This window comes from Pediculus humanus, genomic scaffold, assembly GCF_000006295.1.
Source record: "Pediculus humanus corporis 1103172108290 genomic scaffold, whole genome shotgun sequence".
In the NCBI taxonomy this organism is placed as follows: Eukaryota; Metazoa; Arthropoda; class Insecta; order Psocodea; family Pediculidae; genus Pediculus; species Pediculus humanus.
In genome coordinates, this window is record NW_002987859.1 from 499,127 (window position 1) to 514,126 (window position 15,000).

Genomic DNA, 15,000 nt, shown 5'->3' on the forward strand with positions numbered 1-15,000 from the left:
ACAAATTCAAATTTAAAAAAAAAATAAAAAATAAATAAATAAATAAAAAGTGTCGAATGTGACGACGATGTGATGTGGTTTGTGCATCGTTGGGCGTGTGTGCGCGCGTTTTGTAAAATCGCCATGTGACGTCATTGTGAAAAAAATTTCGCCGCGTTTATTTTTCATTTTAAATTAGTCCGAAATGCGTTTTTCGAACAAAGGGGCGGAAGAGGGGGGCCAGGGGGCGGGGGAGACGAGCGGGGGGAAATAAAAATAAAACAACCCCGGGGGGGGGAAACCCAAAAAAAAAAAAAAAAAAAAAAAAAACAACAGCGAATGCGTAAATTATACGTTTTATTGACCCAATGTGCGTTCGTGTTTTTTTTTTTTTCTTTCTTTCTTCCATTTTTTCTACGTTTGCCTTTCGACACGTAAAAAAAAAAAAAAAAAAAAAAAAATTTATAAAGGCACGCACTCACGCGCACACGCACACAACACCTCTCAATTTTAAATTGTTAATCACGATCAATTATGATTCATTTTTAACACGCACACACGCACACACAAAAACTCAAGACGGAAAAGGAAATCGTTTAAAGAAATACCTGGAAACGGGAACAATTTTTCTTTTAATCATACGGATTCGAATCATTCTCATCTTCCCTTATCCTCCCTTCCTTCCTTTTGCGATAATCGATCGATCTATCGATCGAACGGATTTGAATCCGATTTTTAAATTCTAATTACATTTTTCCATTTCAAATTGGATTCAAATTTTTCACCGATAAATCTAATGGAATCTATTCGTTAGATTTACACAGAGAGAGAGAGAGAGAGAGAGAGAGAGAGAGAGAGAGATGGAACGATATGTTATCATTCATTCGATTATTTACTACGAAACTTATAAAAATTACCAAAAAATTGACCCATCAAAACGCACACGCACACACACGCCCACGAGCGAATTGTAGCAAAAATCTCATCTGATTTAGCGCAAAAAAAAAACCACCCCAAATATTAATTATTACGACGACTTTCATTGTTTTTACCGAAACTACAATTGAATAACCCCGCAGCTAATAATAATAATAATTTTTTTCGTTATTTTTCTCAAACGCAAAATTTATCCGAGCGCAAAAATTTTGAAATTCCAGAATAATAATGATAATAATAATAAAAATAAAAGAGAAAAAAAAAAACGAAACGAAAAATAAGTTTGAAAGAAGGAAAAATAACATTAATAATAATGATGATGATGATGATGATGATAATGATAATGATGACGACGATAATAATAATAATAATAATGATAATGATAATAATGATAATAATAATAATAATAAAAACCGGTAAAAACTTTTCTGTTACGAGATAATCGCTTTTACTTCGTTCTAGAAACTTCGATGCGGAATTTTTTTTATCATAATTTAAAAAGTTCGTACGCTACGTAAGCTAAACGTTTGCATTCAATTTAAACAAAATGGCGGCAAATAAATACGATTTATTTATTTAAAAAAAAAAAAACATGGCGCGTTAATTATCATCATCGTCATCGTCGTCGTCATCATTATTATTATTATTATTATTATTATTATTATTATTATTATTATTATTATTATTAATATTGTTGTTGTTGTTGTTGTTATTTTAAAATTATTTTACTTTTTTCGTCGAACACTATTTTGTTTTACTTTTGTTTTTACCAAAAGTTTTACTAAAATTTTTAAACGGATTCCATTTTATTTTATTTTTTCAAAATTTAAAATGAAAATTTCAATTTCACGCGTACGGGAAATAGAGTGAGAGAGAGACAGAGAGACAGAGAGAGGGGGGGAAAAATTCCATCCTCCATTTTACGCGCATATCTAACATACGCGTCCAATTAATTCTTGCGTGCGTGTGCGTGTGCGTGCGTTTGTATGCGTGTTTTAGGCACACCCACCACGTTTTATACAATTTCTTTGTCTCGTTTTTTTTTTTTTATTTAAACAACAAAATAAAACATTAATTAATTGCACATTCGTTGCACTTTTTTTTCCTATATATATATATATATATATATATATATATATATATATATATTCAGTTACGGAATGATAATTAATAATAATAATAATGATGATAATGATGATGATTATGATGGTGGTAAACTGCAATATAAAAATTAATTTTTTGTTTGGCTTAATAATCGTTTCGTTCGTTTTACAACAACAACAATTTACTCTACGTGAAATTTTTAAGCGTCTTACGTTAAATAAATAAATGACCGACATTGAATTTCATTCTCAAAATAATAATAATAATAATAATAATAATAATAATAAAACAATTTTTCTTTAGTTCTTTCTTTAACTTATTGTTTTTCTTTTCTTTTTTCTTTTTTTTTAAAGAGGAGAACAAAAAAAAAAAAAGCACAAAAATGTTTTGTTTTACAAAAATTTTTTCAAGTGCAACATGCAACTAAAAAAATTTTTTTTTTTTTTTTTTTTCTATCTAAACAGACACAAACGCACACGCACACGCACACACAGGCAAAAGTTTTCACATCATAATTTACACATTGACATAAAGAATTTTCCTTACTAATAAAAGCAACAATAGTTGTAATAGTAGTGGTAGTAATAATAATAATAGAGATAGTAATCGAAGTAATTTTGAAATTTTCACAAAGCAAACGAGTATTTTCGCCTTTTTTTTTTTTTTTTTTTTTTTTTTTTTTTTTTTAAATCTCAATCGTGATATTTAAAATTATGCACAGCAAAAACATATTGAAAAGATACACCATTGTCCTCAGCAGGGATTTTTTTAAGTGTTGTAAATACCATGGGGGTTAATATACATATGAATTATTAATTAATCATCTCATTGAAATTTTAAAACAAAAAAAGTGTAATTAAATTAATAACTTACCTACTAGTGTCAACACTCATTTTCTTCTCCCTGATCAAATGATAACAATTGTTTCGATACCTTTTTGACTTTTTTAGATTTTTCACAAATTTCTTCTTTATTATCAAGTATTTTTCTTTTCGAATTACTCGGTTTTTGAAAAATTACTTTTTTCGTAAGATCAGCTTTTGTATTTTCTAATTCTGCACACAGACGAACACACACACATACAAAAAAAAAAAGAAAGAAATGAAAGTAATAAACTGCTATATGGTGTGTAAATTTTAAAAAAAAAATTTTTAACATACAAAATGAAAATAAAAATTCTTACCAAATTTTTTTTTAGCATTTATTTTAGCAACTTCTTCAGGAGTTAAATCGCCAGGTTTAACAACAACAACAACTGGGCTTTCATCTGGTTTCTCACTATCAGAATCAGAATCTACTGGTAATTGCTCTTTCTGAGATAAAAAAATAATTATATTAAATATAATATATTATCGGGCAAAATAAAAAATTTTTTTTTGTAATTTACTTAAGCTGTTATCAAGTTTTAAGGACCTTATATTAAAATATAGATATTTTTTATTAAAAAAATTAAATTTTTTTTTTTTTAACATTAATTAAATGACGTGAAGGCACTTTTTAACACAAGTATAACTACCCTTTCAAATACATATATATATATATATAAATAATAAAAATTTATGATTAACAAAAATGATAATCCACATATAATTTTTTTTTAATGGCTGCCATTTTGTGTAAAAATGGCGTAGCATCCAAATAGCGCAACAGAAACGGGAGCGATTTCCACAAAACATTTTCTCCCCTCGCGGAATCCCTTAAATACATTTATAATAAATATATATTTAATTCGACTTACTTTTGTATTGATATCAGGTCCAGGAACATAACCTGCTTCACGTTTTAGTTTAGTTAAAAAACTTGGTTCTTGGGGTTTCACATACGCCACATTTCTTTTTTTATACATTTCAATGAGTAGTCACCACTCACATCACAAGCAATCCCACAAAAATTATTTTTTATATATTTTCTCATGAGTTTGTTATTTATCTAACAATCAAACACAACGAATCACTAAAACGATAACCTATATATCAAGGCATTAATTTAAATAATTATATTTAAATAAATTTAAAACCCTGACAACCGGCTACGACTATGAGTAGAAAAAAAAATTTTCCCTAAATTAACCACACACATAAACAAGTAGACTTGCCATGATGCAAAAATATACAGTATGACCAACATTGAAAATTTTTTTTTCTTAACATTTTGCCGCGTTTTCAATTCATCCTTTTATATATATATATAATTCAATTTCTACTTTAATTAAACCCCTCCCCCTCCCCCCAAGTTATTTTACCCTTATTTCTTTTATATTTTTATGTATGTAAGTAAAAAGAAATGAAAAAATAACATATAACATACTAAAATTATTTATTATATATATTTAAAAGTAAATTTTAATCACTTACATATATATATATATATCTCTTTGTAACAATAAAAAAAAAAGTTATATAAATTTTTTGTTATTCAATAAAGACTAGCAAAATATTTATAAAGCTATAGAAAAAAAAACTAATTATTATTATTATTTCCTTTTTTATTAAGTGATTCAACGTAATTTTCTTTCGTTTGCCTCCAAAATTCTTCTTCGAGATCACGAAGATTTTGTTGCAATGTGGTTACTTCTTCGAATCTATTTGCCGATTCCGCTTGTTTTATGTAACCTTTAATTATGTTAATTTGTTGAATGATTGGATGATCGGATATTATACCGAATGCACTTTGTGAAACTTTTGGTGTCCAACCATCTTCAACCACGACCTACAAAAAAAAAAAGTTTTACGAAATGCCCTTCTAAACAAAAAAAAGAAAATAAAGTAAAAAAATTAACAACAAACTTCTTTAGATCCGTACGATGTATTTCCTCCTTGACTTTTTGTCACCGGAAGTGATTTATTCGTTTTATTTTCAACAGGATGATCAACGGTTTCGAGTGATGATTCTATACGATTTTCTTCTTCGATTCTTTTAGCAATTTCTAACCTGAATACAATACAACAAATAAATAAATAAAAATTGAATTTAACTTTTTCGAAATTTCCATATGAATTTTAACTACCTTCGTCGCTCTTGCGCTTCTTTTATTTCCTCTTCTTTCGGTAGAGATGGTAACGAAACGATTTTTTCTTTTAAATAATATGTCGCCGCATTATTTATTGCTTTTTGTAACATTAATTGATTTTCCATAGGTGGACTCTCGCTATTCTGACCCAAAATGGCTATTTTTTGACTCAACATATCAATATTTTCAGCTGCCTTTAATATTTTTATACGAATCATTTCCGCATCCGATAAATTATATATCGTTTCTCCCATACTGTAATAATAATAATAATAATAATAATAAAAACAAATCGTCGGGAACGTATAAAATGATTAAATAATTAAAGGATGGTAAAACCTTAAAGATTTAAACATTTTTAGGTACATGGGAAGCTGAGAATTAACTTCGTTTACGCTTCCTCTCATTTTTTCATAAAACTGACAAATGATCGGCTTTTGAGTGCTGTCATCTTTTATTTTTTGTCTAACGTCTAAAAGTTTATAACAATGTTCGCAAACTCTGAAAAATGTTTCGTTGGCCAAATCCAATGCTAAAACGGATTGAATTGCAGCACCTGATGGTGATCTCAGTAAAGCTTTTACCGGTAATTTTTTCGCCGTAGAAAATTCATTTTGAGAATTTCCCGATGACGAAGATGATGATGATGATGTTGTTTCTATCAAGCTATTCGTCATTTTACCTTAAAATAAAATTATTTTGTTTTAACATATATTATTCTTTCATGATGATAATGATACAGTGAGAATAAATATTATTATTATTATCGTTCCTTTAACGTTAAATACACTCACGTGCTCTATCCAATGGTAATATAAAAGTACATTCGTTACACATAACGGAACCGCAAAGTCTGCAATGATGTTTTCTTCTCAAAAGAGTAAATGATTTAGCACAGCCAGGACATAGTTTGACATCTTTTTCATTGAGCCAAGGAACAATATCTTGTTCATGAACTAAAATTATAAAATTTACATTAAATGAATTTTTTTAAAATCTAATGAAATTTTTCCATTTCGATATTACTCGAAAAAATTATATATATACCTTTTCTTTTAACAGGATCCGAAGGCAAATTCACGAGTAGTTTTTCAAGTCTTATAATTAAATTATTCGTTTGTGCTGCATAATGTTCCATTTTGTTTGTTCTAACATTCTTATAATAATCAGTGTGATTTTTAAATGCTCCTATTTCATCATTAACTTCACTTCTACCATATCCTGGAATTTTTTTACCAATATTGTCTTCTTCGTCGCCACTCGGATTAATCAAGTCCTTTGATAATATTTTTTTTTTCGCTTTTTCATAAATATCTAACAAACAAGTATTAATATGTCAGTTTGATTTTGTTATTAAATTTAATATCATGTCAAATACTTTACCTTTAACTGATTTTAATAAATCATCAGAATGTTTATCTTGATAATGAGCTAATAACTGTCTATCGGTTTTAAAATTAGTTCTGCAAACAGGGCATAAAAAACCCTCGAGTGAATCTTTCATTTCTTCCATGATTAAATTGTTTGGTTAACAAAAAAATTTTTATTTTTTTTATTAAAAAAAACACATTTGTCCATATGCTGAATCAAGTTCCAACCAAATAATTTGTCCAACAGAACTTAACCATGTAATTAATACATTACATTTTGAATCGGTGAAACAATTTAAAAAATCCTCTGTGTGACATGGATGAAAATAAAAAAATGGCCTAAATAAATATGGATGTTCATTTTGTGTCAAAGTAAACCACTTGTTGTTAATAAGATATTCTTTAAAATTAGGATTAATTCCTTCTTCCCATAATTGTTTCAACGATAACAATTCTCCGTTTGAATTCCAAACGTTAAAATAAATAACAGGAACTTGATAGGAATAACTATGAATTATGTGATATTCCCACTTTCTATACTTTAAAGGTACAAAATTTAAAGATTGATCATCATCATCATCATCATCTTCTCCATCTTTTTCTTCTCGTTCGTCAAATCGATTTTTATCAAATTCGTTTAACTCTTCATTCTCATCATTAATTTTAACACACTGAGTCACGGATTTTTTAAGGTATATATGACTATTATTATTATTATTATTATTTTCTAATGTCCAACCGTCGTTGATAATATTTGAAATATTAATAAAATGATTAACGCACTTGACAAAATCACTGTACAACATGAGTTTAACTCTTTATTATAAATTATAATAACGATTTCCGTTCGAAAAAATGATTATCACGTAAAGTAGTATGGTAGTAGTTAATGTAATATACATTTGAAATTAAATACTCCTTCCACGACTTTTTAAATAGTAAACTTAATGGCAACGAGACGAACGAAACCGTTAATTTAAAAAAAATTTTAAATTTTTCCATTCGAAAAAATGTCGTTAAAAAAAAAAAAAAGAAGGACGTGAATAATAATAATAAAAAAAAAAAAAAGAAGGACGTGAATAATAATAATAAAAAAAAAAAACAAATTTAAATTTTAGAAATAAAAAAAAAAAAAAAAAAACGATATTTATTGAAAAATTTCTAAAATACATATATAAATCTAATTAATATTATTATTATTATTATTATTATTATATTTCACTAAAACATTAAATAATAATGCACGAATTTATTCGTAATCAATACAAATATACAATTAAGAATTAACTTTTTTATTAAAAATTTTTTTTTTTTTTTTATTTAAACATAATTATAATAATTGTTTCGTTAAAAAAGAGAGAGAGAGAGAGAGAGAGATACATATTATTTAAAAAAAAAAAAAAAGAAATAAAAATCAACAAAACAATTATTAAAAGTTATAAGAAAACAAATACAAAAAAAAATTTATTGATATAATAATATATAAACCGTGCATGATTCAATTATTATTAAAAAAACAAAAATTATCATTATTATTATTATTATTATTATTATTATTATTATTATTATTATTATTATTATTATTTATATAAAAGCTTAACCAGTCTACAAAGCTTAAATTTATTTAAATCATTATTATTATTATTATTATTGAAAAAAAAAAAATTGATTTGTGCTTTTAACAAACAAACAAACAATAATTCATTTTATTTTAACTGAGAGAAACAAAAAAAAGAAAATTTCATTTAAAGTTCATAAGTTAAACATAAAAAGAAAAAAGAAATTTACAGCAATAATAATAATAATAATAATAATAATAATAATAATAAACAATGATAAAATTTTAAACAAAATAATTATTTACGTATTTTTTATTTATATTTATATATATATATAATATGCATATACGTGGTAATTTTATTTTAATAATAATAATAATAATATTTATAATTAAAACACGTTTGTTGTTGTAATTGACATAAAGCTTTAAATCCTTTTTTTTTTTTTTTTTTTTTTTATAAATCCCGGCAAAATGTAACACAAAACAATTTAATTATTTCAAAAAGAAAATTTTTGTTTAGTTTTATTTATCACGTAAAATCATGGCAGCATGGTTTAGTATAAAAAAAATGTTTATCGTCATTATTATTATTATTAAAATTGTATTTTTTTTTTTTTTTGATTGATAATATTGGCACTATCGTAGTTTAATCCCCTGCCGTTGATAACGATGATAAGAATGATGATGATGACGTAGTACTAAACTATCACGTGACTAGGAATACTCGTGAAAAAAATCTAACGCGTCGTCTGTTAACAAAAAAAAAAAAAAAAAAAACAAAAATTTTTGTCCGCCATTTTGTTTTTGTAATCGATTTTAAAAAATTTTTATTTCGTAATTTAATAATAATAACTCACGCCATGTTTTTTTTATTTTATTTAATAACGAATCGAAATTTTTTTTTTTTTCTTTTCTCACTGATTTTTATTATCATCCTTTGGACAAACTGGACAACATTCATCCGGTTTCGTTTCCGGTTTCGAACAAATCATTTTCGGGCAGAGAATTTTCGTGCAAGTTATTTGTTTTTCCTGAAAAAAATATAAGAAAAATTATATTCATTTCGATTATCGATCGATTAATCGTTTTATCGATGCAACCGTCACGGGTACCAACCTGACAAACGCATTGAGTGCATGCATCTTTCGACCAATGTTCACCGTTAATTCTTTTATGACCGTTATCGTTGCATTGATTGTGATGATGGGATCCATGAGACTGAGTTGAATTTTTCTTATTTAAATTCATTTGACATTGATAAGATAATTTTCTCATTTTTCTTTTTATTTGTTTAAGAGTTTTTTGAAATTCTTCTAAAACCGTTTCCATACCTTCGATTCTATCTTCGTTAACTTCGTCATCCATTTGAACCTTAAAAATATTTTAAAATAAATAAATTTAAATCCTTTTTTTTAAACTTTACCCTTTTCTTAAACGTACCTCATTGTAAAATCGATTTAATTCGTTTAATTGATTCATTTGTGAATTTGTTTGACGTTTTTTTACCATCGACGAACCTGAAGAAGATCTTCTCGTTCTCGATATTGAATTTGATATACCATCGAAGATTCTCGGACCTTGACAATCTACATACGAAAAAAAATTTTTTTTTTTTTTTTTTTTTTTAAACGAATATAATAATGATAATAATAATAAATGTGAATATTATTAACCGTGAGAACATTCCGTCCAAAATCTTAAATCGATTTGTGGTATTTTTGCACACGGCAGGTATCCTCCCTGTTTTCTCGGTAAAACAAACACGTTTCGTGTAACGTCTCGAATGTCGTCTCCATTGTCGCAAAGAACTCGTGCCAAACTCGATTGTTTTATTTCGGTTAATTGTTCAGGTTTGAAAACTCCATTGTTTTCATACCAAAATCTAAAAAAAAACATTTTTTTTTTTTTCAAAAGGGTGCGACGAGAAGATGGGTGTGACGTATGAGATTTTTACATTTAAAAAGAATAAATTATGATTTTAATTATTCACCTGTCGCCATCTCTTAATCTTTTAAATTGTTCGACTAACAAACATCTAAACGTTGGTCCTACTTTAGCACCATCAATTTGATCTTCTAATATTCCACCGACCCAAACGTCAATATTTCCTTTGTAAAAAAAAATTTGAATTAAATAAAAAAAAATTTTGAAGATTTTAATAAACAATAATTTTTTTTTTTTTTGTTCTGTTGGTACCTGGATGACCGTACAAAGCTTCAAGTTCGTTTCTAACGCTTTGACTCGATATTTCCCCTCTCAAATCGTCAAAAGTTTCCGCGACCGTCAAATTACAATATTTTCTAAATGCGTTGTATTCCGGCAATGCGTGATCTCTTCCTCTCTGTATGTTAATAGCTGCTAAATCTAATGCCACGGCATGTGCAAATTCAAATAAATGTTCCGTGAGTTCTGAATTTAAATTTTGCGTCGGAGTTTTTAATTTTGCCGGTGCCGTGAAAAGTCCTCTCATCAAAGGATCCACACCGCCTTCGTCGACGAGTCTCCAGGGTGAAAAAAATGCCTTTTGGAGAAGTAAATGTCCTAGAAAAACAAAACAAACAATTTAAAAAACAATTCTAAAACGTTGTGTTGTGTTGTTGTTTATGAGTTGTACCTTCTGGAATGGGTTGAAACGAACTATTCAACCTTTCCAAAACTGGATTTATAAGTGAATGTCCGAACCTTAACGCAGCAGTTGCAAATACGTTTGATATTCCAGGACTTATGTTTGGATCGTAACTTTTATATTTACCCAACATTTCCATACCTTTTTCTCCCAAAACCAGGGGTAACCAATGATTGTAAGTTATGTGTTGCATTTCGGCTCCTACAATCTAAACATTTTAAAATTTTAAAAAAAATAATTCATCGCCTTTTGTTATAATTTTCATACCTTTCTCGCTTCGTAATAAATGGTATCTCCATCCCAATGAGTGTTCAAATGACGTAGTTCCGATGCTATACGATTATGTTCTCTAAACCAAATGGTATGCATTGCCAAAAGTCCGATTTGTTCGTTCGAACGTATATCACCTTGAAGGAGCAACAAAGGGATCAGATTATTTGGATAAAAATCCACTTCGGGAAAAATTCTTTTATTTGTACCTGCTATGAAACATTCGATTTCGCTTTCTCCAGGATCACGTCTGCAATCGTTGGGATGATTTTCGGCAAATGGCAATAACGGTTTACCGTTCGGATAAGAAATACCTTCTCTTAAACGACCATAATCGTTTGTGAAATTTCTTAAAATGTTTGCGACGTCAGTTGAAAAACCATAAACCTGAAATTAATTTCATTTCTTAGTACCTACGTACTTTGGAACTCGTGCTCGTATATACGTACCTGGGAAGCATCAATAAACGCCGTCAATTGATTGATTTGTTCTCGGGGTTGAACGTCGGCCCATAGTACGGAAGTTTGACCGGAACCGCAAATCGCACTCGATCGGACAACGTCTATGCATCTTCTGTTGGTAACCCTTGGATCGTTCGGTGGTACTTCGATAGGATAACAGGGTGCTGCATAATCGCACGATTTTTTACAATTTATACCTCCCCAACTTTCGCTTGAAACTGAGGGTATCGCGTGATCTAAATCGTGATCTAAAAACTGTCCCCATTGCATGAGCATGTGGGTCACGTGATCGTCTGGAGTTATTTCATCCGTACGTATTAAACGTGTTGAAATTAACCTTGCGCTAGGTTTTGAAAATCCGTGATATTTTATTGATTTTGTCCAACCTGTTACGTAATTAATTTAATTAACCATTGAAATTTTTCCTTTTTTTTGGGGGGTATTTGTAATGATTACTACTCACCGACTGGCATGGAAAATCCATCTTCGTAAACAGGACTAAGAATACGATCGAAACCTGTAAGTGATGCTCCCCACATCGGATGTTTCATGTTGTTGCAAGTACCATCGATGGTTCTGTACTTATTGTGAAAGCACATGTCTGAACAATTTATCGCAGGCCTATGAATCATGCATCCGGAAAGATTTGCTATTATTGTCAATTTTTCCGGTGATAGAATGTCCTTATAGCTAAAATCTTTAATCACATAATTTTTAAACTCTGGTTCCGTAACGGTTTTTTTTTTTTTTTTGAAATTAAAATAACGTACCTTTTTCAGGTTTGACTTTCATTCCAGATTCAACATGTTTTCTTATCAAATAAAGCGTACGCTCATAAACTTCTGCTGCTCTGGCAACCTGTCGTGCTGCAGCGTTTGGAAATCTAACCAATCTCATTAATTCGCCGGCTGAAAGAGGAGGACCGTTACGTGGACGATGAACGAATGTTTTCAAAGTGTTGTCAACAGCATGATCGATATCTCTTGAAGCTTCTTCGAATGCTTTCTGAACGAATTTATCTCCCGGACTGGCCGGTTGAGGTTTTCCTGTTTTTTTTTTTTTTAAATTAAAAACAATTTTTTCTCGTCACGTCTCGAGCTTCAGTTTATAAAAAAAAAAAAAAAAAAAAAAAAAAAAAAGGAAAATCCTTTGCTGACCTTTGACTTTAAGCACTCCATTGGCAACAACTTTTCCAAAATCATTAACGGCAGAACATTCGTACGTTCCGGCATCTTGAAAAGACACACTATGAATGTACAAACTACCGTGTGATGATAATCTATAATGACCTTTGCTTTCCGATATGACATTTCCATCTTTTCTCCAAACCATAACGGGTGCAGGTTCTCCATCGGCTTTACACGGTATTTCAATAGTCGAACCTGCAGGTACGTCTAAATTATACGGGGTGTGAATAAATTTTGGTGGTAGCCGTTCGCGATAATCTTTAACTAAAATTCTTGCTGTCGTTTCTGCTTGACCCGCACGATTATCCGCTCTGCAAACATAAAGTCCAGAATCGGATTCTTTAACGTGTTCGATCCTTAATTTTTGACCTGAAAAATAAATAAAAAAATCCATGAAACATTTAAAAACAAACGAAATAAAATAAAGCGGACAAAAAAAAATTACCCAAAACATAAGTTCGTCCTCCTGTAGCCAACAATCTTCCACCTTTGTACCAAGATATCGATGGCACGGGTTCACCATCAGCAGCACAAACTAATTCCGCCATTTCACCAGATTTAAGCGTCAAATTTTCCGGATGCGTTGAAAATGTCGGAGCCACTGGAAAATTATTAATTTATTTTTTTTATTTGTATTTTTTCCCTCTCACTCCCCTCCCCCTAATTTTAAAACTAATTAAATGTCTACTCGTGTGCATGTGTACATGTATAAATTATGAAAAACGTAAAAGTTAATTAAACATGTTTTTATTTATATTTCTAACGGTTAATATTTTATTAATTATATAATTTATTATAAATATGACACGCACGTTTACGATCGGAAAAGTCTCCCCCCCTCCCCCTCCCTTTAATTATCATAAACATGTATCCACTTATCCAGCCCTCCCACCATTTTCATGCTAATATTATTATTATTATTATTATTATTATTATTTTTAATCGTACGCTTTGGAAAAGAAAAAAAAATTCAATTTTTTCAATATTTAAAAAAAACGCAATTAAAATAAAATTTCCGGGAAAAACAACAAAGAGGATGAAATATAAAGAGAGAGAGAGAAAAAAAAGAGAAAGAGAGAGAGAAAAAAAAGAGAAAGAGAGAGAGAGAGAGAGAAAAAAAGAAAGAGAAAGAGAGAGAGAGAGAGAGAGGGAAAAGTGTTTACTTTATAAATTTCCTTTTTTTTTCTTTTATTATTACTGTGAAAAAGGTGACGAAAAAAAAAAAAGAAAAAAGAAAAGTTTTTATTTTATTTTCTTTTTTAAACCGCACTAACAATATTAATAATAATGATGATAATAATAATAATAATGAGAGACTAATAAAAATTTAGTTAAAAAAAAACATAAAATGTAAACCGCAGCAAAAACGAATAATTAAAATAATAATAATAATTTTATTTAATAAAATGTTTTTTTTTTTCATTTTTTTTTCTGGCTAAAGGCTACTAAATGAATGTGTGCACATAATTAAATTTATTATTATTATTATTACTACTACTGCTTTTTTTACAAAAGTGCGACAAAAATTTAATAAAAAACTTTACCGTCAGATGTCGCCGCTTGAGATTCTGTCAGCCATATAAAAAGGAAAAAAAATTTATATTTTAAATAATCATTTAATAAAGTTGACTTATTTATTTAATAAAATGAAAAAAAAAAATTTTTTTTAATGCCTTTAAGGTTCTTTAAAATTTCGTTTCCTTTCTTTCTTTCTTTCTTTCATTTTTTTTTTTTTTTTTTGCTCTCGTTCAAGAGTTTTCCCTGATAAAAAAAAAAAATGAATCAAGTGTTGAATTTTTAATTAACTCAATTTTTTGTAATCTTTTTTTCATTACAAAAAAATTTAAAAAATTAATTATTTTTAATTAAAAGTTAAAAAAAAAAAAAAAAAATGTCTTTCTATCTTTTTCTTTTTTTTTTTTTTTTTATATCCTTTTCTTCGAATGTCTTGTGTCAGCCATTTTTTTTTTTTTTTTTTTTTGAAATTGTCATAGCGACTTTGCTAACGAGAGCAAAAAGGAAAAAAATTTTTCTCGTTTTTTAATGGTTCGTTTTATTATTATTATTATTATTTATGTTATTTTAATGACACTTACCGTTGACTCGAAGACGTGACACAGATGAAATAACACCTAAAGAATTTGCTGCCGTGCACCGATATATTCCAGCATCTTGAGGTTGCGCGTTGAAAATGATTAAAACTCCATTATCTTCGATCTGTAATATTTGATGAAATTAATTTTTTTTTTTTTCGGCTGGTGCCACGACTTAATAATAATAATAATAATGATTCGATGCTATACTACTAACTCTGTACTTGTGCGAATTGGATAAATGAGATTCTCCAAAATACCAGGAAATGTGAGGTCGAGGATCTCCATTTGCCGAACAAACCAATTGCACTGTATCACCAATGTTTGCTGACCAATCGAGAGGCGTCCTTTCGAAATGCGGTTTTCCTTCTGTTTTAAAATTTTAAATTAACGAATACCCCAA

The 15,000-nt window shown here is 28.5% G+C and overlaps 3 protein-coding genes across 3 annotated transcripts in view; all 3 read right to left on the reverse strand.

Moving 5' to 3' along the window:
- Positions 1-2,901: 2,901 nt before the first annotated feature.
- On the reverse strand, positions 2,902-3,865 carry Phum_PHUM538060 (uncharacterized protein; the record flags this gene model as incomplete). The annotated part of the gene is made up of 3 exons (XM_002431587.1): positions 2,902-3,074; positions 3,203-3,332; positions 3,758-3,865. 3 exons carry the CDS (start codon positions 3,863-3,865, stop codon positions 2,902-2,904), a joined length of 411 nt encoding a protein of 136 aa, XP_002431632.1.
- A 569-nt stretch (positions 3,866-4,434) lies between these two features.
- Positions 4,435-6,542, reverse strand: Phum_PHUM538070 (Rabenosyn-5, putative; the record flags this gene model as incomplete). The annotated part of the gene is made up of 8 exons (XM_002431588.1): positions 4,435-4,464; positions 4,522-4,728; positions 4,806-4,950; positions 5,027-5,284; positions 5,369-5,711; positions 5,824-5,985; positions 6,077-6,343; positions 6,413-6,542. 8 exons carry the CDS (start codon positions 6,540-6,542, stop codon positions 4,435-4,437), a joined length of 1,542 nt encoding a protein of 513 aa, XP_002431633.1.
- A 2,332-nt stretch (positions 6,543-8,874) lies between these two features.
- Phum_PHUM538080 (Thyroid peroxidase precursor, putative) overlaps positions 8,875-15,000 on the reverse strand; it is a gene marked incomplete at both ends in the record, with an annotated part of 6,698 nt that continues 572 nt past the window's right edge. The window contains 16 exons of the mRNA XM_002431589.1: positions 8,875-8,991; positions 9,077-9,331; positions 9,401-9,546; positions 9,634-9,842; positions 9,951-10,068; positions 10,157-10,501; positions 10,575-10,794; positions 10,854-10,993; positions 11,066-11,243; positions 11,306-11,703; positions 11,781-12,014; positions 12,088-12,363; positions 12,475-12,873; positions 12,950-13,105; positions 14,601-14,721; positions 14,815-14,966. Coding sequence (XP_002431634.1) covers positions 8,875-8,991; positions 9,077-9,331; positions 9,401-9,546; positions 9,634-9,842; positions 9,951-10,068; positions 10,157-10,501; positions 10,575-10,794; positions 10,854-10,993; positions 11,066-11,243; positions 11,306-11,703; positions 11,781-12,014; positions 12,088-12,363; positions 12,475-12,873; positions 12,950-13,105; positions 14,601-14,721; positions 14,815-14,966 — 3,464 coding nt within the window. The remainder of the gene's footprint in view (positions 8,992-9,076; positions 9,332-9,400; positions 9,547-9,633; positions 9,843-9,950; positions 10,069-10,156; positions 10,502-10,574; positions 10,795-10,853; positions 10,994-11,065; positions 11,244-11,305; positions 11,704-11,780; positions 12,015-12,087; positions 12,364-12,474; positions 12,874-12,949; positions 13,106-14,600; positions 14,722-14,814; positions 14,967-15,000) is intronic.